We start from the raw sequence: 27,478 nt of genomic DNA, 5'->3' as shown, positions 1-27,478 counted from the left end.
CTCTTAGTGGCATTTCCACATAAATAACCAGTTTAAGCATTGCAAGCATCACTGAGTTCCAGGTCTCTTCACAACCTTAAATTTAAGTGACTGCCCTTGACATCAAGGCAATGCTGGACTAAGCTGCTTCAACAAAACTCCAGTCCAAAAGGAAAAGTTACCCTTTTGCTGGATTTTAAGTATACAGATTTTAATCCAAGAACTTTACATGTACAAGCATCATACAATAGGACAATTATTGTCATAGTAGGATATGTTGGCCACTAAATTCAAGCAATGTTGTGGTTCAATTCTAAATCAGAAATATATCAAAATTAAATTGACTGGTAAATATTGCTAAACAACTGTAAACACATGTTGTATCTATGGTAGGTTTTCTCAAAACAATATTTTCAATGTGTACATTATTAATTATAAAAGATATGACGCAAGATATTAAAGGACCCTTAAAATCCCTCCACAACCTGTAGCAGGATTTTTAAAAAAGATGCAGTTAACATCACCAACATCAAGTAATTTTCCTTTGGCAAAATCACATTATATATTGCAGGTTACAAGCCTTCCAGAGAACATCCTTTGATACCTGAGTAAATAATATAAGTATCTTAATGCAATTTCAAAATATTCAAGGATGAAAACTATTTTTTGTTTCATTAATTTAGGAATATTTTATTAACACAATAATTTTCATTAAAATAATCTGCCTTATTCAGATCTGTTTTGATGTTCTGGAATATGATGACAAACAAGATATAATAAAAATGTTCTTTTTAAAAAATTTTAAAATTGAGTTTAACATACAAATCCTACAAAGTCTAAATTTTAAAAATGAGAGTGTAAATAGAGTATTTCTGGGAAACTTAACCAAAGTCAGAGGAATTATGGTAACCTGGATATGGTTTACAGTTGATGAATATTTGCTGATAACAAATGTTCACACACTGGATGTGTATTCTTTGATTATTACTGGGTACCAATTCTGAACATGACCACAATATTTTAGGAGTCAGTTTACTGGTTTGGTTAGGTCAGATGGGATCCAAGGTGAGCTGGTGAATTGGATTTAGAGTCTTTGTGATGCAAATGTACAAGGCATTGGTGAGACTATATTTGGAATGCTGTGTGCAGGCAGTTCTGGGCATCCAGCTATAGGAAGGATACAAGTTGGAAGGGGTACAGAGTAGATGCACCAGGATATTGCTGGGACAAGAGGGCTCGAGTTACAGGAAGAGGTTTGGTAGGCTGTGTCTTTATTCCTGAGAGCAAAGGAGCTGATGAATGAATTTTATAAAATCATTAAGGACATGGTTAAATGATCAGTCTTTTCCCCAGTGTACTTAATTCTAGACAGAAGGTATAGGTTTCAGGTAAGAGGGGAGAGATTTATGAGAAATATGAGAGGCACATTTTTCACTCAGATGGTGGTATGTATCTGGAAGTGATCTGCACGAAGAAACTATAGATGCGTGCATAATTTTGATGTTCAGAGGACATATGGATAAGGGGGACTCAGAAGGATATGGTTCAAAAGCAGAGAACTGGGACTAGCCCAGACTGCCAACTTGATTTGGGCTGAAGGGCCTGTTCCATGCTGTGTGGCTCTATATCTAATCTGTCAATCTAAACAAACTCAAATGATTAAGGGCCACGTCATTTAGTTAGCAATGCCTTAAAAAATCTTCCTCCTTCAACCATTCTGAGTATTGAACGATCAAGATGGATTTTCAGTCATGGCATTATTTTTTTTTCCAGGCTTCTGAACATCCAAAGCTTTCATGGTATCCTCTTCTCTTTACACAGTCAATATATTTTAAACATGGCAACTTCCTTGGCACTTTTGACCTGGTTGTTTGTTGCCTCTTCTTGTTTGTAACCCACTAAAAATTACTCCCAGCCAACACCTGTGACCTAGACACAGCAGAATAACTTGGCTTTCTCCTTTGATTTCTTTCCCACTTCCCAAGGAGTCTCAGGTTTCATTCTCACAATTGTTCCTACAAAGAACTATCTGGACCCAGTATCTAAATCTTTGCATCTTCCAGAAATTTCATTATACCAGCACTTCAAATTTTTTTCTAATTGACCTGATTCTAATACAATCAAAGAAAAAAAATATATAAACAATCAGAACAAGTCACAAATGTGGACAAATGTTAACATTTTGGATTGATGTCCTTTCACCAGAACAAAGAAGTTTTTTTTTTAAATTTTGCCCAAAAATTTATACATTTTTTTAAAAAAATGTTGACATACAGCATGGTTCACACCCAGGTCATTGGTGCTGTAATAGCATTGCGCTAACCAGTACACTAACCATGTTGGAATAGAAATTATTCTATCATTCTGAATGAAATGTCATTGACTAGAAATGTTCACCCTTTTTATGTACACAGATGCCACTTTCCCAGCACTTTTGATTTCCATCATCTGCTTCTGAACCCAATGGTATTGTTAACCAAAGTACATTGAGAGAGATAGACACAAAAAGAGACACGAAAAGCAAGTAGAACACTTTCAGAAGTTACCAAAGTTAAATAGAAGAATTTAAATAGAATGAAAAAGAATATGGAAGAAAATTAGAACTTGTCAAAGATAGCATTTAACTTTTATTTAACAATTTTCTTATGTAATACATTAATATTTAAAAATTTTCATTTTTTAAAAATCACTTTTCCCCCAACACAGAATAGAAGTAGAAGCAGGAGTAGACTATTCAGCATCTATGTCTGTTTGCCTGCTCCACCATTTAATACGATCAGGAACTCTTTTGCTTTTGTGCCACATTCCTGCACAAACCCCATTTCCCTGGATTTCTTAACAATGTCTCTCTGAAACTTTGATATACGTTCTTTAATATATATCAAGCTGGTTCCAGGAATGGCAAGCTTGCCAAATAAGAAATTGAGTTAACTAGGACTAGAATTACTATTTCATTGAAACTTCAATATTCTTACAGGGATTAACTGAGCAGGGGGGGTGGGGGGGGGGGGGGGGAAATGATCTCTCTGGCTGAGGAGTTTAGAATTTGGAGTTGCTGTCTAAAAATAACAATTGTAATGAGGAGAAATCATTTTACATAGAAAATGGTGATTTTTTAAAAAAATGTTCTACCCCAAAGAGTAGAAGCTCAGTCATTGAGTTCATTGAATTGATTTTTATCTGCAGGCTGTTCTTGACTTATGGACAACCCAACATAAGAACAAGCTCTCATAATATTATTAAATTCAGAAGTCTGTCGTATAAATATGTTAGTTCCTATAAATGGTAAAAAATGGTTTCCTCTCTCGCTCCACTTTCAGCATTTGCACCTCATTATCAGTTTCATGGGCTTTTGATGCCGTTAACATACAGTGATATGTCATTTCAAGCAATATTTATGCATTTTCAGACAAACAAAATTAACATGAATACCGTTTTTTTTTTAAAAATCCTTTCATTACCTGAGTCAGTCTTCATTAAAGAAATCAAGGGATAAGGTACAGAAAAGATCAGCCATGATCTTGATAGCAGAGCAAGCCTGAAAAGTTAAATGACTTTTCCTATTGACGGAGTTTACAAACAACTGGAGCCCCAACATTAACCCCCTAGCCACAGGCAACCCAAAAATTACCAATGTAGTTCCACTCTGCTTTCTCTTACAATCCAAATGTGGTTAATACACTGGTAGCCCATTGCCAGAGGGAGTACAATATAGGAAATTATGAAGTTATCTGCTTTGAAACGAAAATGAAATGGCAGAATATTATTCAATTTGACAAGGTATTGCAGAATGAAGGGATCTGGAAATGTATGAACATGAAACAACAGTTTAGTACAAAGATTGAGCAAGCAATAAATCAATATAAAAAAAAAGAACTGTTTTCTGTCTTGTTTAATTCCATAAGACATTTTGAATAAAATCTTGGGAAAGCCATCAAGTCTCATGGGGATTTTCAGATCTGATGATCAAGCAAGAAAACAACAAAATAATTATAAATATCCTAATAAAAGGAGATTGCTGGTTCACTGGTGCCTGGAAACAATCCAAATGAGATTCTGTGAGTTGGTGTGTACTTCAGTTTACCTGCCATAGAATGTATTCTTCCAGACTGCCATTTTGCAGCTTGGTAATGTGAAGGACTAAGGAGTGAAATAGGTCCACACATGAGTTAGTCCAACAGTTCCTGCTTCCAGATTTGTTTGATCCAATACCAGCTAATTCGATAAATATTCACTAAATTACTAAGATTTAAGAATCTGCAAAAATGACAAAAACTCATGGTCTAGTGAAGGTATTTTTTTCAACCCCTGTGAATGTAACTTGAATTTTAACAAGCCTGATTAAATTGCCATTTTTTACGCTACCCTAATTCTATTAATGTATATATATGCGACCTGCAAGTACACTGCTTTCTACATCTGACCTACAAGATTTATAATTCAGTGTCTAAAAGGCAAGGATCGATGAGTACATTCCTGAAATTTTTAAAAAAATTACTGAGAAATTGACTAATGTGGAATTCTTGCTTTTATCTAGCTGGTATTTACGCAAGCCAGTTCAGAATTTCCTTCAATCGGAGTGTGAGATTAAAATCATTTGAATTTCTTGCAAATTAATTATTCTTCTAGCAATTAAAACACTAAATGGAAAAATCGTGTCAAAAGGAAAAATAATCATGGAATTATTAATGATCCATCCCACAGTGATATTTTTTTAGGACTTCATAGTAATTTCTCAGAGTTGCCAAATGTAGGAGACAGTGGCACAGCCATCACAGGTAGCAGGAAATGTTGGACTAGCCTATTCCACTCCACCTTCACTGCAAAATGGCAGTCTGGAAGAATACATTCTATGGGAGGTAAACAGATGTAGACACCAACTCACAGTAATATCCTCAATTCAACCAACCATTACCATTATTTGAATTGCTTGTCTTGTGTTCTGAAATACTTTAAGCAACTTTGTTTTCCATCCTAACCAATTCATACAGCAGGTGATACAATAACAAATAAATAAGTGTGAGTAGTTAAACAGTAGTCAAATAGTGCAGGATATGGAGAAACACAAGCATAGTGCAGGGAACAGAGAAAAATATAGTTGGAAAGATAGTGAAAAGGCATCATTTTTCACTATGATGAGATTATTCACCTTCATCCCACTTGCCACCCAAGCCAAGTTTGTATCTTACTTCATGGTCATTATCTTGCTTTATCTCTCATTGCCGAGCCACAATTCCAACAGCTAATCCCAAGGCCACTTTCATATTATCTTTCTTAAGTTATATCAAGCAATATTGGTCTGGTCTGAGCAAACTTTGCATTCATTATCGATCTCAAAATTAAACAAGTAACTGGTAAATTCCGAAGAAACACCATCTTTCTTTTATAAAGATTAAAATTCATAGACAAAGGATTAAAGAGATAAAATGAAAGATAAAACAGTAAAAAGACAGAAGAGTAAACACAGAAGGCTAGAGGAAATCAGCATTCATTTTCATGACCAACCACATGGAAGATCCATCTCACATACACACACAGATTTTTTTAAATGGCCTGCGATGAGTGTTCCTCAGAGTGGAAGCTAGAAGCCAACTCAACATTAATAAATATACAAATGGCTGGTAGATTCTAAGAGGAAATTTGTAAACATGATAGTTGACAGATTTAAATACAAGAGCTTCAATTGCACAGACTTGAATTTCTCGGATATCTCTCGATAACCATCAACTTACTTTCTGGCAATTGTTGCAACTCTGATGCGCCTTTGACCACTAGAATGCTGATACTGTGTCACAAACTGAATAGCACCACGGCCCCCTTGAGGAATTGGCGCATTGTGCTGTAAATATAATTAGAACATGTATTACTATAAAATGCAGCAGGAAATAGAGGAAATTGTTAATTCAGAGCTAACTCAAAACGATTGCAAACAGTTTTAGATTCAGCAAGAACCATCATATTGCCAAGTACAACTGGGTTAACAATACAGTTAAGATCTTAAGAGTTTTAAGATCAGTAATACTATGAGCAAAATTATTTTTTTATATAAAGAGGTACAATATGACATTTGAGAATAAATACCAGGATATGAAAAAAGCTACAACTATTTAAAAATGAAATTTAAAAAAGTAATAGAAGACCCTAAGATGCAAAGACAAGAGAAATCACAATAGGGGAATAAGAAAATTATAGAATAATTAAAGAAATATTTTGTATCAAAATTCATAGTAAAAGCCACAAAGACAAAAAGTAAGGAGAGTCTACAGCAGGGGTAGACTTTTAGACATAAAACACAGTAACAGGGCATTTCAGCCCACAAGCTCGTGCTGCTCAATTAACCTACACCACCTGGTACATACTCATGGGATGAAATGGTCTATTACCATGCAGTATGTCCAAATTAAAAAGTTGGCCACCCCTGGTCTAGAGAGAGAGAAATTTAAAATAATTAATACTAGCATTGTAGTCAAGAGATCTTAGTATCAATTCTAATTTATCGGGCACCAGACATAATCATCATGTTCAACAAAAGCTTTGGAAGTAAAGCTGCTCCACGTCCAGAAGTGCTCCCCATGTAGCTTCGACAGATCAGACCTGTTCTACATCCACAAATCAACTCCATGTTATACAAGTACCACAACACACAACATAATCAGTCAACCAAGGGAAACAGGATGGTTGAAGCATTTATCTAATTATTAAAGATCTTACCAAGGAAGACATAACTAATCTACAAGAAATTACTGAGAATTGGGGATCTATTGTGACGGAGGGACTAAAGGAAATAATTGTAAGTCGAGAAGTTGTATTAGTTAAATTGCAGGGATTAAAGGTGGATAAATCCCTGGAGCCGGATAGTCTGCATCCGAGAGTGCTGAAGGAAGTAGCCCAGGAAATAATGGATGCGTTGGTGATAATGTTTCAAACCTCTTTGGATACTGGATTAGTTCCTGAGGATTGGAGGGTGGCCAACGTAACCCCACTCTTTAAGAAGGGAGGGAGAGAGAAAAAAGAAAAAAAAATTAAAATAAAATTTAAAAAAAACAGGAAACTACAGACCAGATAGCCTGATGTCAGTAGTAGGGAAGGTGCTAGAATCGGTTATTAAAGATGCAATTGCAGTACATTTGGAAAGTAGTGGTATCATCACACAGAATCAGCATAGTTTTGTGAAGGGGAAATCATGTCTGACAAATCTAATGAGTTTTTTGAGGATGTAACCAGTAGAGTGGATAGGGGAGAACCAGTGGATGTGATATATCTGGACTTTAGTAAGGCGTTTGATAAGGTTCCGCACAAAAGACTAGCGTATAAACTTAAAGAGCATGATATAGGAGGTATGGTATTAAGGTGGATAGAGAATTGGTTGAGGGACAGGAAGCAAAGAGTAGGAATAAATGGGTTCTTTTCAGAATGGCAGCCAGTGACTAGTGGGGTATTGTAATGGAAGATTTAAACTGTTTTTTTACTTCTGCAGCTGCAAGGCTGAGAACCTGCTTGTTATTTAGAATCAGCAGACATAATCTAATTTACACCATGAGGCCCAGGATGCATATTTAGTAGACACACCTAAATTTACACTATGGGGCCCAAGGATGCATATGAATCAGTAGACATTATCCAACTTCCATCATGAGGCCCAGAGATGCAGTTTTCTTTTGTTGGTCACAGACTGTCAGGAGACCGTGAAGATAAATTAAATCATTTGTTCAAAGAGATAAGATCTGAAGTAAACAACTTTTGGGTAATATAAGCCATGGTCCCACTGCTGAAGTTTGAGACTCTCCAAGAGGTGGCAACATCTCTCAGCAAGAAGAAGAACTTCAAGATTCCAAACCAAAGTCCCAGTCTAGGGAGGTGGAGAAGCTGCTACCAGCGCCCAGACAACCTACTACAAGTGTGCAGTCATCGCCTCGCTTTGGCAGTTGGGACCAGTCCAGGCATTGATAAGTATAATTGGGAAGGGCTTGCATGTTGTAGTGTGAATTCAGCTTTAGATTTAATAATAAAGACTTGTATAAACTGAACTGCTCTCGGTGTGTGTCTATTTTTCCTTTCACTAGCTCAAACACTGTGACCAATCTAAAACGAACAAAGTGAGAAGTACAAGTTTACCCAAGACAGGTACCGCAGAGCTCAGTGCTGGGGCCGCAGTTGTTTACAATATATATCAACGACTTAGATGTGGGAATAGATAGCAGTATCTCGAAATTTGCAGATGATATGAAGTGGGTGGCAGGGTTAGCCGTGTGGGGAATGCTAGGAGAGTGCAGGGTGATTTGGACAAGTTAGGCGAGTGGGCCAGGACGTGGCAGATGCAGTATAATGTGGATAAATGTGAGGTTATTCATTTTGGAGGTAAGAACAGGAAAGAGGATTATTATTTAAATGGTATCTGTTTAGGAAAAAGGGGAGATGCAGCGAGACTTGGGTGTTGCTGTGCATCAGTCATTGAAAGTGGGCATAGAGGTACAGCAGGTGGTGAAGAGGGTGAATGGTATGTTGGCGTTCATAGTGAGAGGATTGAGTACAGTAGTAGGGAGATCCTGCTGCACCTGTACAGGGCCTTGGTGAGACCACACCTGGAGTACTGCATGCAGTTTTGGTCGCCTTATCTAAGGAAGGATATCCTTGTCTTGGAGGGGGTGCAGAGAAGTTTCACTAGGCTGATACCGGGGATGAAGGGACTCGCATATGGCTAGATAGACTAGGCTTGTATTCTCTGGAATTTAGAAGATTGAGGGGGGATCTGATAGAAACTTATTAAATTCTTAAGGGTTTAGACAGACTAGACACAGGAAGGTTGTTTCCAATGCTGGGAAAAACCAGAACCAGGGGCCATAGTTTAACGATAAGGGGGAAGTTTTTTAGGACTGAGATGAGGAAAAATTTCTTCTCTCAGAGAGTGGCAAATGTGTGGAATTCTTTGCCACAGGAAGTAGTTGAGGCCGGTTCCCTGTCAATATTTAAGTGTAGGTTAGATTTGGCCCTTGTGGCCAAGGGGATGAGGGGGTATGGGGAGAAAGCAGGAACTGGGTACTGATCAGCCATGATCATAATGAATGGTGGTGTAGGCTTGAAGGGCCAAATGGCCTACTCCTGCACTTATTTTCTATGTTTAAACTGAAGGTTAAACTAAAATCTTGCATTTTGACAGTAGGGTAATAATTTTCAACTTTGAAAACATTTCCAATCAATAAAACAAAATATTATCTCAGGACATTTCTCAAATTTTAAAATTACTGTTAGTTAGTTCTTTGTTTAAAATATCTCTCAAAACTTCATGCATGTCAGTACTGAAATGCAAAAATATTTTTGAGGCAAGAAACTTCACCCTCAAAATGTCTGTTTACTTACGCTGACTAATGCAATACGTATTTTCTGCATTTACTATTTTAATCAGTTCACCTCTTACATTTTATTGCTTGGCAGGCTGGGTGGAAAATTATTTAAGCAGTTTATTGGCAGATTACAGTATCAAAAATGTGCTTCAGATCAGTAGACACAATTCTGTATTCATTTTCAGCATTATTTATAATGTTCAATCAGGGATTAAAGACTTTTCAGAATATTTACAAATTCTCCAGAATTGTGTCATATTTCCTGAAATGATTCATTATAGACAAGTATATTTTAGCCTGCCAATTTTATGTTCCCATTCAATGAAGTGACATTTATCAAGACTTTAAAATTTAAATTACCAAATTTGCAGGAAGGCACTTTCAATTTTATATTTCTTCATATATATATATATATATATATATATCTATCTCAAAATAAAATTTTAACTTTTCTGTCCATCTTAATGATAAGCTTCAACCTCTCAGTCATTTCATTGATTGCAGTCCAGTCATACAGCACAGAAACAAGCCATTGACCACCAAATTTGTGTTAACCATCAAACCCATTTATTTATCCTACAACTAATCCCACTTTATTCTCTTTACATTCACATCAATTCCCCCCAGAATCTACTCACTGAGGTAAATTTAATAAGGCCCAATCTAAAAAGGCAACAGGACACTTTCATCACTAAGCACCAATGCTGAGTATACAAATGAGTGTTTCTCATACTTTCAATTCTCCTAACGATGAAAACCAAATTTGTTAACTTTGTCTAATAGTCTACTGGGCTCATGCAACAATGGAAGGTGCTTTTAATTCCTGGGGTTTTTAACTGCTTTCTGAGATAGTTTGGCAAACTACCCAGTAGGATCCAAATTTTATTGATTATTCAAAAAGCTGACTTCCCCATTCTTCTCTGGGCCACTGGCACCCATGTTCCTGAGGAAATGAAAATGTCAGATTTCCTTTTCTACTGCAATATAGTTTCATACCACCTTTTTCCTCCAGATTCATTAATTAATCAAATATAATTCTGCAGACTGTGTGACATTTGTACCTCCAGATCCTTTATCCAAGCCTCTGAGTTACTAGTCTATTAATCCAACCATTGTGCTATTATTCTCAATAAGGACACGGATAAATAATCAGAGTTGACAATAAACAAAATTGAGCAAGTCACATTAGTCTTTACTACAGAAAATTGTGATGCTTTTCTATTGTATTTTCAAAATTAAATTCCAAAATTAGGTACACATTCAACTCTAAAGTGGAAGTCAACATTTAAGTAAAAACCCATATCCATTCAAAACTGAGAGTGCAGATGATTTGGCAAGTGTCTGACAAGAATGTACAAATACTGAAAAATTAAGAAAGGCAGGATCTATGTCAAATAGTGATAAAGGTTTCTGGAATCTAGGAGGAGAAGGAATGTTGTGCAGTAGTGAGATGAAGGGAGGCCAGGTTCCATGCAAAATCAGGATCTGAGAATATAGTATAGAACTTGCAGAGGTTATTGGAAATTAGAATACTATATGAGACAGGTCTCCAAAGTTGCTTCCTTTTTTTCCCACAAACCTGATTCACAACCTCAAAGTAGATACCAAGAGTTGTATTGTGGTCCAGACCACAGATCTTCCATTGGCAGGTACCCCCTGTTCCAATTTCCTATGAAGATAAAACAGTTAACTATTATCAATTTTTATCTCTGCTATATTTAAATACTGCATTCTTGTACCTGCAATGACAATTTAATCTTGCTTTTTAATTTTTAAAAAATCTAACCTATTTCTTCACCTCAGAGCCTGATGTCATTTGAAATGTACTATGACCATAGATTTTTCAAAACAGTAATATAGGTCATCGCTTCATAATTTAATGACACAGAATTCCAAATGCTATAGTGGCCACTTTGATCCTCCAAGAAATTCAGAAAAATTCAGAACCACTCTGTGTATACTCAACCCAGAAATAACTGCTGAGACACTCTGTCCACTTTAAAGTATCAGGAGAAAATGCCTAAAAGTTTTCTGTTCACTCCCTATGACTCTACTTTTTTTCCACAAACCTACCAACTCCCACACCTACTTCGAATACACCTCTTCACACCGTGTCTCCTGTAAAGATTCCATTCCTTTCTCACCATGCCTCTGTCTCCATTGCATCTACTCCCAGAACAAGGACTTCCATGAGAGATCATTCGAGATGTCCTTCTTCAAAAAAATATGGCTTCCACTCTATTCCCATCAACTTAGCTCTCACCTGCATATCCTCCATCTATCTTGCCCCCTCGCCCAACAAGGACAGGATTCACCTTGTCCCTACATTCAACATATCACCATTTCCACGACCTACGATATGATTCCACCACCAGTAACATCTTCCCATCTCCGCCTTCCGCAAGGACCGCTCCATCCGTGATCCTTCGTCCACTCTTCCCTTCCCAATCAATAAGTGTCCCCTTGGCACCTACCAGTAACTGCAAGAAATGCTACACTTGCTCCCATACCTTTTCCTTCACCACAATTCGGGGCCTTAAACAGTCTGTCCAAGTGAAGCAACACCACTTGTGAATCTGCAGGGGTCATCTATTGCTTTCAGTGCTCCTATTACATTAGCAAGATCGGACACAGACTGGAGAGCGCTTCATTCAGCACCTTTGCTCTGACCAATGCGTTAGCTTGGATCTTCCAATGGCAATCCATTTCAATTCTACACCCCATTCCCATGCCGACACATCTGTCCATGGTCTCACACACTGCCAGATTGAGACCATCCACAAATTGGAGAAACACCACCTCATATTTGGTCTGGGCACCTTCCTACCAGATGACATTAATCTCAACTTCTCCAGTTTCTGTTAATGGCTTCTCTCCATTCTCATATCCCTATTTTACCTTTCCTCTAGCTCTGTCTCCTTCACTTTCCCCATCTCTCGATTTCCTTTCCTCCAGCTCTACATTCACAGAGCCAACCCTCTGCTCATCGTTTCTCACCTTTCCTCTCCTGTCCTCCTATCCAGATCCAATTATCACCTTTGTCTATTGGCTTCTGCTCTTCCCACTTTTCACCCCCAACCTTTTTATTCAAGTGCCTGCTTGATTTTATACCTCAAAGAAGTGCTCAGTCTCGAAATGTCAGTTATACCTCCTATAGACGCTGCGAGACCTGCTGAGTTCCTCCAGCATTTTGGGGTTTTTTTTTAAACTATAATCACAGCATCTGCAGACTTTCATGTTTCATTCCTCTTTGGATACTTAACTCATTTTATATTCATTGCTCTTCTCTAATACGATCCTATGTTGTAACTTGTCAATTGTCTTTCTAAAGTTAATGTATACCATGTCAAGTGTATATCCCCAAAATAAATTAAAAATTGATAGAAGCACAATAACACTCACATTTTCTGACACACAAGGTCCTTTTGCGCAAAGTGATATACAGGGTCCAATTGCTCCAGAAATCTTGATTTCCCTGGATGTCTATTGAAAGAAATCCAGCTTCAAAAAAAGTCTTTCATTGATGCACACTTCTATTTTAAAACATGTTTAAAATATATTTTGCCTGGATAACAATATCTTGGATATAAAAGACAGTTTCTAAATGATGCTTTGCAAATAAAATTATTCTTCCATTAAAAGTAAACTTTTTATTCCAATACCAATTCACTAACAATTTTTAGTTGCAATACAGACTAATGTGCAAAATAAGTGTTTAGATTTTGAAAAAGTCTAAGTTCTATTGATTTTTAGTCCACGAATTTATAGAAATAATACAACCTTACATGAATTAAAGTATTAATTTAAATATTACACATTTTGACTCCATATTTTCAGCAAATCAGATGCTGATTTTTAATTTTAAAAACCATAAACTCGCCAAAAAGCAGATGAAGTCATTCTTGACATTTTAAATTTTGAAAGCACATTTATTTTCAGCAATCTAAGTCAATAGCACAACTCCACTCAACTACAATTTTAAAAAAAACTGCCACAAGTCAAAAGCAAATCAACTGAGGAGGAAAAAATGCATCAATTACTTCTGGTCTCTATTTCACAGATATTTTAAATTCTCTAAGCCGTCCCATGACATTTTAAATTCTCTAAGCCATCACATGATACCTATTCTTAATTTGAATATGTTACTAAAGTTTTTTTTAATTCAAGTATCCTTTTATTGAAAAATATTGACGAATTATGTTCATTTAGTTTCCTGAAATAAATTCCTATATAGTCAAAACAAAGCCATGGATATCCATTTGTAACAGAATTTTAGATTAGATACTAAATAGCTAAGTTTGAATGAAGAATTCCAAGGAGACTGATGACTTTTTAAAAAAAAATTTGTTACAATAAATTATTTGGAACTGAAAATCTTAACACAAATTATATGAATTACAATTGGATTCTTTCTGACATGAGCACAATTTTTGGATCATATATTTAATTCAAAAAATATTCCAGCCAGCGCAGCAAACAATGTTAAAACATTTTGTTATATTCCTATCCTAAAAGCTCAGATTATTATCAAATCCTAATCAGAGTACAATATTCCTTGGTATGCTTTATTTATGTTTTAACTAACAGAAAGAAATTGGTGTTCATTTCATGTTCCAACATGGAACATAACATGCCAAAAGTTCTAATAGTTAACATTTTCAAAAATCTTCATAATTCAAAAATGTACTCTCTAATAACAGACTATTGAAATAAAATGGATTTTGAGAATTGTTTTACTTATACCTTAATTTCTAGAGTGCCTCCAAATGCCATTTTAAATTGCCCCTGCATATCCTTTGTAAACACTCGTTGAAAGGTTTGTTTAAAGAGAGATGTATTGAACGAGTCCCCCATCACCATGTAACCACTAAAGAAAAAAGAAGGTATAACAAACACTGTTCTAGGACAAATGAAATTGAAGAAATTGAACAAGGGTCTTTAAAAAGATTGTGAATAAGAAAAATGATTACAAATTTTCATTACAAAAGTACTTCCAGCAGATATTTGAGTTCAAATGTCAATCTCAAATTTGTTCCAGGAATCATCCTGCATTTCCAATTCTAGTAAGTTTAAATAGGTGTATTTCATATATTTGTTATTACAATAAATGAAAATTGATTCATGGGTTTGGAAGAATAAATATTTGCTTGTCTTTAAATGTTCTCCACAGCCTATGCAATGAGATACTTGCAATACTTCACACAATAATTAACTTCAAAACTGTTCTTGTGGTAACAATTGCCAGATCAATAATATTTCTACAATTGACTGTTTACTCACCTACTAAATTAAGTCATTTTTAAAATTATAATTTTTTTGATGTGAGGCACCTTCATCTAGATGATTCACATAGGGATAAAGTACATGTTGCCTAAAAATACATATTTGATATTAAAATATAGATCCCTAATCAAACAGTACATTTTATGATGTTCTCTGCAATGTCGTCTCATTCCTACTTTGATTAAAAATGATGAAATCAACCTTAGAAACACTCTTTTCAGCTTATGGAGACTTTCAGCAAAAGCCAAAATATGAGATATCTCTTTAAAGAACTTCCTCATTGTTAACTCTGCACTCAGTGCAAACTCAGAAGCTGATATGCAGGAAAAGAAACAGATTTCCCATTACCTGTGTAAAAACTTTGGTTTTATAATTAGCATGAATAAAACAGAAGTTATGCACAAACCTGCATCAAACACCCAAATGTAAATGGTCAATGACTTTCAAGAATGGACAACCCAACATACTTTGGTAGTGCAGTCAACATGGATGACAAAGCCAACAATGAGAACAAAACATAGCCCACCTTTTAAAAGACTGAGAATAAACATCTAGGAACTGTGACAGAGTAAACAGAAGTGTTTGGGAGATAAATTGTGAAAGGTTTGTTAGAGCAGGTCACACACATACACTATAAAACAGAATTTTTGCAGGGGCTTTTTCCAAGAGTGCTCACAGACATGATGGACTGTTGTTTTGGAAAATGACAAATGTAACAACATGCAGGGAAACTGCATGTCTAGAAAACAGAACGGGGGAGGGAGGGAGGGAGGGAGAGAGACTTTAGTTCCAGAGGGTCAAGCTGGCAAGCTTTGGAAGACAGCCTGGTCAAAGGAGAGGACTGGCTATTCCCTTGGAATAGGAGAAAAAAGGAGAGGACTGGCTATTCCCTTGGAATAGGAGAAAAAAGGAGAGGACTGGCTATTCCCTTGGAATAGGAGAAAAAAGGAGAGGACTGGCTATTCCCTTGGAATAGGAGAAAGAGAAAGGAACTCTGTGGTGACCTGAAACAAGAAAAACTTTCTCTGAAAACTAACAAGAACCCTTCTGAGTGGTAACTATTTGTCTGTTAAGCATCAAAGCCTGGTGAACTTTATTAATGTTAACTTCTGTGCACAGTAAAAGAATTGCCTGCAACCAGTGAGATTGGACTGCGAACCAAAGAACTTTGCTGAACCTTCACACACCTGCACTTAAACTTATCTCTATTGACTCATTTAAACTACTTCACCTCCTTCTAATTCTAAGTTTGATTCTATTTTCATGTTCAAAAATAATTAAAAGCAACTTTTGTTTAAGTAGCCCTTTGTCATGGTACTGCTATTGCTGCTGGATTTTGGGATCCTCTGGACTCGTAACATTTTACATGGGCTTGTCTTTTTGGATTGAAAATTGGAATTTTTTGTGCTTTATTAGTTCATTGGGTTTTTCTTCAAGTTAATTTAAAGTTTGTGTGTGGAAAAACTGCAGCAATGGGGGTTAAAACATTTTTGTCACAACCATCACCTGCAGACTGCAGAGCAAGAGAAAAGAGGAACTGATGGCTATTACTAAGGCATTAAAACTGACTGAAGTTAAGTATTGGATGAGGAAAATACAAATACAGAGGATCATAGTGAAATATATAAGTGAGGGAAAATTTGAGAAAGGCTTAGAAAATTTTCCAGAGAATAGATCTTTTGAGTTGCAATTGAATTGGAGAAATTGAGGGTGGAAGAAGAAAGAGAGAAACAGAACTTTGAGTTGCAGAAACAACAAAATGAGGCAGAAGAAGCTGAAAAATGGAGGAAATTTGAGTTAGAGATAGCTGAAATTGAAACAAGGAAATTGAAAGGGACAGACAGTTTCAATTAGAGAAGTTAAAAATGGAGATGGAGAAAAGTAAGAGGATTGAAGCTGTAACTCATGGGGAGAGGTTTTTGGCTAGTAGAGAGGCAAATCTGGTTCCTCCTTTTGATGAGGGAGATACAGATATTCAGCTTTTTGAAAAGGTTGCTGAGAGCTCAAGATGCCCGAAAGTGTATTGAAGGGAAAAGCACAAATTGCATTAAACAAGTAGTATTGAAAGCTTATGCGCTGGTTCCAGAAGCATATAGACAAAAATTTAGGAGCTTGGTGAAAACATGGAATCACTCTTATATGGATTTTGCTCTGAAGAAATCTGTATGTTTTGATCGTTGGTGTGCCTCAAAAGGAATAAACAATGATTTTGACAGATTGAGAGAATTGATATTAATAGAGGAAATTAAATGGTGTGTCCCAAAGGAGATTAAATTATACCTGGATGAGAGAGACGTGTGGACATGGCAACAAATGGCTTGATTAGTGGTCGAATTTGCTCTAATTCACAAAAATGCATTCCAGAATAGTCAGCATTTTCAGAGTTAATGTGGAACAGATTAATAAACCTGTTCATAAGGTTAATGTGGAGCAGGATAGTAAGCCTGTAATCAAGTCTGGAGAGAATGTTAAGAGAAAAGATAAAGGTAAGGTGGGAAAGGACAGAACTTCTGTATTTGTATGTCATTTTTGTAAGAAACCTGGTCATGTGATTGCAAATTGTCTAGTATTGAAAAAGAAACAAGGGGGTTTTACCAGAAGCATCTATTCCAACAGTTGAATTTAAGGAGAGATGTTCCAAACCTGGTAAGGAGGTCATGGATGTTTTCAAACCTCTTGGTCAGAGGGCTTTGTTTCAGTAAAGGAGGGGAAACCACAGGTTCCAGTTCAAATTCTTAAGAGATTCTGGGGCTGCTCAGTCACTGTTGTTAGAAAGTGTTTTAACTCTGGATCATAGGACTGACAATTTTGATAAAACGTATTGGAGGTGAGGTAGAGTCAATATTGCTTCACAATACTGTGCTAATATTGTGCTTCACAATATTGTGCTAATTTCAGAATTAGTTAAAGGACCTGTTGTAGTAGGAGTAATTTCAAAGTTACCCATGCAGAGTGTCTCATTTTTATAAGGGAATGATTATGATTTGGCAGAGGATAAAGTTGGGTCAGTTTTGAGATTAACAAATCGGCCTAGAAAGGATGGGGTTAGAGAGGATTGTGAAATGTATCCTGCAAGTGCTGTACGAGGTCTGTGACTAAGAAAAATGATGAGAACTGAAGAAGATCCAGTTAATAGAGACTTTCCCAGTACTTCTGAAGTAGTTTTGAAAGAACAGGGTCATTGTGAGAGTAAGGATTTCTCTTTGTCAAGGAAAGAGTTAATTCAGCAACAGAAAATAGATACAGATCTTGTTGTCTTAAGGGACAAAGCAGTAACTGAACAGGAAATTAAAGAAATGGCTTGTGGATATTACTTGAAAGGTGATGAGAAAATGGAGACCTCTTGATATTCCTGCTAATGAAGAGTGGGGGGGAAGGGGTGATTCATCAGGTGGCTGTTCCAAAAATTACAAGGAAATATTAAATCTAGCCCACAGTACACCTTTGGATGGCCATCTTGGTATAAATAAAACTATGAATAAGATTTTGAAACAATTTTTCTGGCCTGGTTTGAGGAAGGATGTTGTAAATTGGTGCCAGAAATGTCATTTTTGTCAGGTTGTGGTGAAACCTAACCAGGGTCCTACAGTGGCTCCATTACAACCTATTCCTGTTGTTGGGGAACCTTTCACTAGGGTTATTGTAGATTGTATAAGAATCTACAATTCTTGAATTGAAAGAAGAAAGAAAGAAGAAAGAAGGTCCCCTGCCAAAAACAAAGTCTAGGAATCAGTCCTTATTAACAATAATGTGTACAGTGTCAAGATTACCAGAGGCTATACCATTAAGAAATATTAAAGCCAAAACTGTGGTGAAGGCTCTGGAAAGATTTTTCAGTTTTTGGATTACTGAAAGAGATCCAGAGTGATCAAGGATCTAACTCTATGTCTGGGTTGTTTCAGCAGTTGGTTTATGAGTCAAGAATAAAACAGATCACTTCATCTGCATACCATCCTGAAACTCAGGGAGCTTTGGAAAGATTTCATTCTACTCTTAAAAATATGATGAGGATTTATTGTCTGGAGAATGGAAAAGATTGGGACGAAGGTATTCATTTATTGTTATTTGCAGCAAGGGAGGTTGTGCAGGAGTCATTAGGTTTCAGCCCTTTTGAAATTGGGGTTGGACATCAGGTTAGAGGTCCTTTAATGTTAATAAAAGAACAGTGGGTTAATGAGGATGTGCAGTTGAATTTGCTGGATTATGTTTCTAAATTTAAGGATAAGTTACAAAAAGTGTGAACTTTGGCTCAAGAGAATTTAGAAATGGCTCAGGGTAAAATGAAGCGTTTATTTGACAGGAAAGCTCAAGTGAGGAATTTTAAGACAGAAAGTTTTGATTTTGTTTCCAACACATGACAATCCTTTGAGAGCTAGATTTTCTGGACCGTACATAGTTAAATCATAGTTAACACTCCAGATCAAAAGAATAAAACTCAAGTTTGTCACATAAATATGTTAAAACCTTATTATGAGAATAAAGGTAGTGGAGAACAATCTGTATCTAAGGTGTTAGCCGTTGACAGGGTTGAGGAAGTTATGGATCATAAGATTATGGAAACAGAATCTTGAGGGTAACCTTAAAGAAACCATGGTTCCTGTGTGTCTGTCTAACTCAGCAATTTTGGAAAAGTTAGGACATCTTAAGTTACAAGAGCAGATGCAGTTGAAATAATTACTTTTGAAATACACAAAAAGGACATCAGTGATTTTCCATGATGTAGATGTAGGAGAAGCAAATCCCATAAAACAGCACCCATATAGAATAAACATTCTATTTTCATATTCAAAGATAATTAAAAGCAACTTTTGTTTAAGTAACCCTTTGTTGTGGTGCATATCTATTGCTGCTGGGTTTTGGCGTCCTCTGGACTCATAACAGAACAGAGGAATTAACCAAACAACCAAGCTGAATGCATAATCTCTGCTACCGTACCCACCTTATTGTATGCAGGTGAGACATAGACATTGAGCACATGTTAGACAGTTTAATGACTTTCACAAGACCTATCTGCACAGAATATTTTACATTAAGTGGCAGGACAAGATTTCAGACACAGATTCTTTCCCTGACAAAGCTCTCCAGCTTCCACAGACTTTTGAAAGAATCACAGATATTTTAAAAGAATATCTAATGACAGAATATTCTTTATCACCTCACTGCAGCAGTCCATCATTCCCACAGAGTTCAAGACAGCCACCATCATCTTGGAACCCAAGAGGGCGGCAATTACAGGGATAAATGACTACAGCCCTGAGGCACTGACTGCCACCATTATGAAATGCTTCGAGCATCTGGTGATAGAACGTATCAAAGTACACCTCCAAGAGACACTGCACCCATTTCAATTCACCTCTCGAATAAACCATTCCATCAACAATGCTATAACCTTTTCACTTCACTCCTTCCTGACCCACAAGGAGAATGACGCCTTATACGCCTGGCTGCTGTTCATTGACTTCAAATCAGCGTTTAATATGATCATTCTCTCAGAGGGTGGTGGAGAAGCTGTCCTCGCTGGGACTCAACACCCCTTTCTGCAATGGGCTTCTGGACTTCCTAACGGAAAGAACATAAATCTGTCCAGGTCAGTAGCAGAACGACGAGCACTGGCATACCTCAGGGCAGTGCTCTCAGTCCACTCCTGTTCACGCTACTGACCCACAAATGCATCACTGGATGCATCAATAGAGTCATCAAGTTTGCAGATGACACAACAATAGTTTACCTCATCAGCAACAATGAGTTGCATTACAGAAAGAGGTGGAAAATCTCATGATATGGTGCAAGAGTAACTACCTGAATCTCAATGTGGACAAAAGAGATGATCGTAGACTTCAGGAGGACCGGAACAACCACCCTCCACTACACATCAACAACTCTTTAGTGGAAAGTACCAAAAAATCCAGAGATCTTTCTTCTAAGTAATGATGAGAAGTAAAGAATTAGGCCTCAAACTGGATGAAGCGCAAAAAATATTTATTATGATAGCCTTAGCAGTAGCAAAAAAATGTATAATGTCAACTTGGAAATCAGAAGAGAGCCTAAGAGTACAGCAATGGTACATGGAAATGAATAAATGTATTCCACTGGAAAAAATAACATATAATTTAAAAAATAAAGTCACATTATTTGAACAAATTTGGGAACCGTACATGGAACACAACAGAGAGGGCTTGCCTCGGACCTCCAGCCCCTAAAATGATAAGACAAAATGACTTGATCCAGTGGGTAAGAGTAGATGACACAATTTTCATGTTTATTTTCATTGTGTGATGAGATTGTTTAATGGTTTTATTGTATTGTACATGTTGAACGTTTAATGGGTTTGGAGGGGGGTGGGAAGGGGGGGAGGGAAGGTAGACGGGAAAAAAGGGGAGAAAATGCCACTGTGTATATTTAAGAGGGAAATGTTTGTATGTATTTTGATTGATATGGTTCACAGTGTGAAAATTTAAAAAAAACAACTCTGGAGTGGAAAGCATCAAATTACTGGCAGTTCATTATCTAGTGACCTCTCTCGGACACACAACATCTCTTCACTTGTCAGGAGGCGCAACACTTCGCAAGAAGACTAAAGTGGACAAGGCTACTGGCCACCATTATGTCACCCTTCTACAGTAACTCTATCAAGCGTCCTGATCAGCTGCATCACATTATGGTTCAGTTGCTGTGAAGTTAATCCATAGAATCAAAAGAGTAGCAGAGAGGGTCACTGGAGTCTCCCTCCTCATCAATGTGATCTACCAGTATTATTGTCTGAAGAGAGCACACAAAATCATTGAGGACCCCTTCCACCCTTCCCACAGCATTTTTCAGCTGCTCTCATCAGGAAAGAGATACAATTATCAGAGCCAGCACCATGATGCTGAGAAATAGCTTCTTCCGATGGGTAATGAGAATGCTGAACGACCAAAGAAGCTGTTCACACTAACCATCCTAGACTCATATTCATGAAACAATATTTATTGACATATATGAATACTTGACCTGCATATATATTGTCTGTATGTGTTATGTCTGCCTGTTTTGCACTGAGAATTGGAGAATGCTGTTATGTCGGGTTGTACCTGTGCAATCAGATGACAATAAATTTAACTTGATTTGAGAATACCAAAAAGCTACTTTATGGAGACTTGAGAGCACAAAAGGTAGACAGAAAAAGAAATTCATATTTCTCTTTCAACACCCCTGAAGAATTTCAACATTGACATGCACCACTGAGAAAAACAAGCTCTGGATTATCACCTGCCTAAAATGCAGTGCAGGTTCACATTAAGAAACTGGACTGAAAGTGAATCTCAAACATCAAGAGCCACCGATGCTGCAATGTCTCTAGTCTCATTTGCTGGAAAGTAACTTTCAAACTCTTACATCCAGCACTTACACATTCCAATACTAAAGACTAGATGTCAAGTTCTTACTCAAAAATAATAACAGTTTTATGTAAAGGATGAAAGCAAAGGAAAACTGCATTAAAATTATTTTCTGTTTCTGATCATACAACTAAACAGTGAGATAATTTTGAATATTTTTATTGGCTAAATTACAGGCAAAAATCATAACATTATAAAAACTCTAGATCAACTATTCTCAACATTTTTTTGGCTATTGTCCCCTTAAGACTCTGCTCTCTTTATGGGCCTCCTTCTCTTGAAGCATTCAAGTTTTGGTTTCTTCTGTTCTTCGTTCCTACTGACTACATAAAAAAATAAAAATATATTTATGTTACGCAAGGTGAAAAAAAAAGGCTTTTACTTAAATGTACTCTGGCCCCCCCCTTTGAGAATGGCAGCATTTAGAACCAGGAAAAAAAAAGTCAGTTCACTGGTCTGAAAGGAACAGCTTTAACAAAAAACTGGAGGATTGTTTTGGGAGCTGGTCAGTCCTTTACCCAAGAGCATTAGCTCATTTCTCTTCACCTTGCAATTCTCTTTTAAAATCTTAATTCCTGTACAACAAAATTTAAAATACAGTATAATAGTAACTTTAAAGCTAAATAGACATTGTTTGGCCAATTATAATTCAATAAAGTTTGTTTCGTCTAACTTTTTCAATTAATTTAAGAACAATTAGCTTTAACAGTTTACCAATTTTTTTCTTTGTGACGGCTCTAGAGCCACAGGATCAATATATATATATAACATAACTTTTACTTACCCTGTATGATTTGGGCAGCATTTCATTTCATTGAACCCAGTCTGATCCAATGCACAGGCATAAATGTCAATAACATGGCCATTTGCGGCTGCTCGGTTTGACAATGCTTCATAGTGCTATTTTAGGAATGATAGTTCAAATACAAACAAATATTAAACAAACTCAAAATATCTAACACATATCAAGCATGGTACAAAAAAAAACTATTAACTAGCAACACTTTTCTACCAAAACACCTCTGGTAAATATAAAATGATTAATACAATTTTTAAATTACCCATTTAGTTCATGTTAAAAGTCTGTACTCTAGATATAATTAATGTACTAATCCTACCACAGAAAGTGATAACTGGATGATATTATGACTAAACATATTCAAGCCCTTAGGTCAATACCAATAGAATCTCAAAATTGAGGACTGAAAACTGATGGTTGAACAGAAAGGGTGAATATTGCAAGGGGGCTTAGAGTGCATGAATGGAAATTTGGAATGGAAAAAATAAGCACCCAAGCAGAATAATATGCTGCATTTGGATTAACTATTACCCAAATAAACATTTTGTATTATGGCTATTGGTTATACTGGTCATATAATTAACATTCTAAATAAATGTACATTTGCATTATGCAATTAAATAGTTGTATTTTGTAGACAAATGAGAATGTGTTAAATCTGAATTATTCCTGGACTTGGGATAAATTATAAAGAGATATTACACCAATAAAATTTAGATATCCTGAAATGATCTATCAAAATTTACAAGGTATTAATCCACTTCTAATGGTTGGCAGGCAGGCACAGAATTAGCAATGGATGAAAAAATTAGGACCCAGTCTTTAAGGAATGAGGTTAGAAAGCACTTCTTCACTGAAAGTGTTACGGTCAGAGGCAGATATATTGAATAAACGCATATCTCAATCATTATCTTACTGAATAGCAGAACATATCTCAAGGCCTAGAGAGGCACTCTGATCCTAATTTTTATGTTACGGCTGGGTAAATCGAATAAGGTACCAGATCAGCCTTGACCACATCAGAGAACAAATGTAAAATTAAAAATATGTAAATGCAAGAAGCCTAAAATGAAAAAAAATGGAAATATTCAATAGGTCAGGCAGCAGACATATGTAGAAAGAGAAATAAAGTTAACATTTCAGGTCAAGTACCCTTCAGCAGGCTCAATAGGATAGGGCTATCCATGTTCCCATATTTGTATTTAGGAAAAGAATTATATAATGTTTACCTTCATTGCTTTCTTCATATATTTAATGTTATCTTTCTCAATGTCATGCCAAGATCTGATAGGTGCCTTTAGATCATCACCAACTACCATTCCAGGTCCTTGTGTGGCTGGTCCCCCAATGAACAACATCACACGACCTCCAGTGTTGGGGAAAGTACACTTTTTTTAAAAAAAGTCCAATGAAAACAAGAGGAAAAGAACTGGATAAGTAATTAATATAAGCAATTATAGTTCAACATGGATTAAACTATTCCAGTCGCCCCAATACAATTTCAGCATTGGTAATTTTTATTGGTTACATTTGCACCTTGTTACATCTTAAAACATCTATTATTCAAAGTGAATCTTAATTTTTGACACCTGCATAATTATTACGAATTAAACAAAATCTCAACATTACAGTAGGCTCAAAGTATTGCAACATTATTAAGACTAATATTTGGTTTGATTGATTTGGATGATATTCTGAGAACCAAGGGCAAAAGTGTTTAATGATTATGTACAGAGATGTTGAGAGGTACTCAAAGCAAATTCCAGTGAAATGTTTGTTTAAGCTCAAACATGATAGAATATAAACACAAATAATGGCTTATCAGTTTTGTCAATGAAGCGTACAAAGTTCTCATTGGGCCTGAATGCATTTAAACTCAGAGATTGCTTTTCTCAAACTCAAGAGTTCAGAAGCAGTGAAATGCAGTCTCAGAAAAGTTTGTTTTGGACTGTGGTGAAGATTTTTTGCTCCATTCAGAGATATCATTTCTAACTATTTTGAAGACCAAGCGGTACATGGCTGAACCACCTGAAACAAGGCAGACCATCAACTATGATGTTATCAAATGGCAGGATGAGTTCAAATGGCTATTTTGGTTGACCCTTCTTTCTATTATATTCAGCTGAACAGTCTTAACAAACCCTGGATTTATCTTTGATTCTGCTAGCTGCATAGATTGAGGCCCAGGTTCAATCATGTTTGTGAAATGTTATACATTCTTATTACTTTATGGGTTTACTTTTGATTGTCCATTTTCCTCCTCAACATCAAGGTGTGCAGGTTGGTGGGATAACTGGCCCATAAAACCATAAGACAATGAAGCAGAAATAGCCCATTTCCCCACTCAGCCCCACTGCTCAGCCCCATAACCATAACTTATAAAGCCTCAGCATCACATTCGCGCTCTTGTATTCTATTCCTCTTGAAGTAAATGCCAGTGTTGCATTTGCCTTCTGTCACCATCTCAACATGCAAGTTTACCTTCAGGTTATCTTGCACAAGAATTCCCAGATCTCTTTGCATCTGGGTATTTTCAATTTTCTTCCCATTTAAAAAAAAGTCTGCCCATTTATTTTTTTCCAACAAAGTGTGTGATTGTACACTTTCTGAAATTATATTTCATTTGCCACTTCTCTGTCCATTCTAAATCTGCCTTAGTCCTTCTGCAGCTTCCTGGTTTCCTCTGCACTAACTTCTCCTCCATCTACCTTTGAATCATCTGCAAATATGGACACAAAGCCATCCATTCCACAATCCAAATAATTAATATGCAACATAAAAGAAGTGGCCCTAACAGCAACCCATGGAACATCACTAGCAACTTTCAGCCAGTCAGAAAATGATCCTTGTATTGTAACAATCACCCAATGCTCTACCCACGCTAGTATATTTTCTGTTATACCATGGGCTCTTACCTTGTCAAATACCTTCTGAAAATCCAAATACACAATATCCACTGCATCTCCCTTATCCAGCATACTTGTCACTTCCTTAAAGAATTCCAATAGGCTTGTCAAGCAAGATTTTACCTTAAGGAAACAATGCTGGCTTTGGCCTATCTTGTTTATGTACCTACAAGTACTCCATAACCTCATCCTTGACAATTGACTCCAACATCTGCCCAACCATTGATGTCTGCCAAACCGACCTAAATTTCCTTTCTTCTGCCTCACTCTCTTCTTGAAGAGGGGTAATATTTGCAATATTCCAGTCCTCCTGGGCCATGCCAGAATCTATTAATTCCTGAAACATTATGGCCATTGCCTACACAATCTCTACTGCTACTTCTTTCAGGACTCGAGAGTGCAATCCATCTGATCCAGTAGCCTTACCCTCCTTTAAATCTTTCAGCTTTCAGAGCAGCTTCTCCCTTGAAATAGTAACTGCATTAACTTCCCAACCCTGATACCTTTCAACATCTTGTTCACTGCTCATGAAGAATGATGCAAAATATTCATTTTGTTCTTCTGCCATCTCTTCTCCCACTATTATTTCTCTAGTGTCATTTTCTAGTGGTCCTGCATCTACTCTCACATCTCTTTTGCTCTTTATAAACATGAAGAAGCTTTTGTATCATCTTTGATATTATTTGTTAACCTACTTAATCTTTTCCCTCCTGAGTTTTTTTTAGCTACCTTCGGTAAATATTTAAAAACTTCCCAATACTCTATTTTCCTATTAATTTTTGCTTCCCTGTATACCCACTCTTTTGCTTTCTTGTTGGCTTTGACTTATCTTGACAGCCACAGTTGTGGCATTCTTCCATTTGAATATTTCCTCTTTTTTGATTATGTATTTATCTTGCACCTTCCCCTTTCCTTGCAGTAAGTCTATACATTGCTGCTTCACCATCTTCCCAACTAGGACTCCCTTGCAATCTACTTTAGCCAGTTCCTCTCTTATACCACTGCAATTCCTTTTACTCCACTAAAATTCCAACACATCTGATTTTACTTTCTCCTTGTTAAATCTCAAATTGAACTCAATCGTATTGTGATCACTGTCCCCTAATGGTTCAAAGCTCTCTCATCACCTTTGGTCCATTACACAACACCCAATCCAGTACAGCGGATCATTTCATAGGCTCATCTTGGGCTTTCTTAAAAAAAAACCCTCATGACATTCAGTTCCAACCTGGTTTTCCCCAATCTACTTCCATGTTAAAATCTTCCATGACTACCATAACATTGCTCTTCTGACACACCTTTTCTCTCTGATGTTTCAATTTGTTGTCCATATTATTCCACATATATATGAGCCAACTAATGTCCACAATGGCTCTAGTTGAATTCACAACTCTCTGTAGACTCTTCCTATCTTGTGCATTGGCACCTTCATACTAGAGAGTGATGCAACCAGTCATTATGCTCTCCGTGGTACACCTGTAGAAATTTCCAAGAGCCTTTAGAGACATACCAAATCTCCTCAAATTCCTAATGAAGTATAGCCGTCAGCAAGCCTTCATGATTGCATCGACATGAAGATCCCAGGATAGATCTAGAGATGTTGAAACCCAGGAATTTGATGTACTTTATCCTTTCCACTGGTGACCCCGCAATGAAGACTGGTTCGTGTTCTCCTGGTTTCCCCTTCCTGAAGACCACAATTAGTTCCTTAGTTTTTCTAACCTTGAGTGCAAGGTTGTTAAGACACCACTCAACTAGCTGATTTATCTCACTCCTGCGTGCTTCAACATTGCC

General features: G+C 36.6%; 1 protein-coding gene across 1 annotated transcript in view; it reads right to left on the bottom strand.

Moving 5' to 3' along the window:
- Window positions 1-27,478, bottom strand: part of sec23a (Sec23 homolog A, coat complex II component) — a 77,193-nt gene that overhangs the window by 12,815 nt on the left and 36,900 nt on the right. Inside the window, exons 8-13 of the mRNA XM_069916779.1 lie at window positions 24,008-24,166; window positions 22,764-22,879; window positions 14,064-14,187; window positions 12,723-12,803; window positions 10,900-10,989; window positions 5,712-5,818 (exon numbers count right to left, since the gene is read on the bottom strand). Coding sequence (XP_069772880.1) covers window positions 5,712-5,818; window positions 10,900-10,989; window positions 12,723-12,803; window positions 14,064-14,187; window positions 22,764-22,879; window positions 24,008-24,166 — 677 coding nt within the window. The remainder of the gene's footprint in view (window positions 1-5,711; window positions 5,819-10,899; window positions 10,990-12,722; window positions 12,804-14,063; window positions 14,188-22,763; window positions 22,880-24,007; window positions 24,167-27,478) is intronic.

Source organism: Narcine bancroftii, chromosome 2 (assembly GCF_036971445.1).
Source record: "Narcine bancroftii isolate sNarBan1 chromosome 2, sNarBan1.hap1, whole genome shotgun sequence".
In the NCBI taxonomy this organism is placed as follows: Eukaryota; Metazoa; Chordata; class Chondrichthyes; order Torpediniformes; family Narcinidae; genus Narcine; species Narcine bancroftii.
Note: the sequence above shows the minus strand (reverse complement) of the source record. Positions and strands in the feature narration are given on the sequence as shown.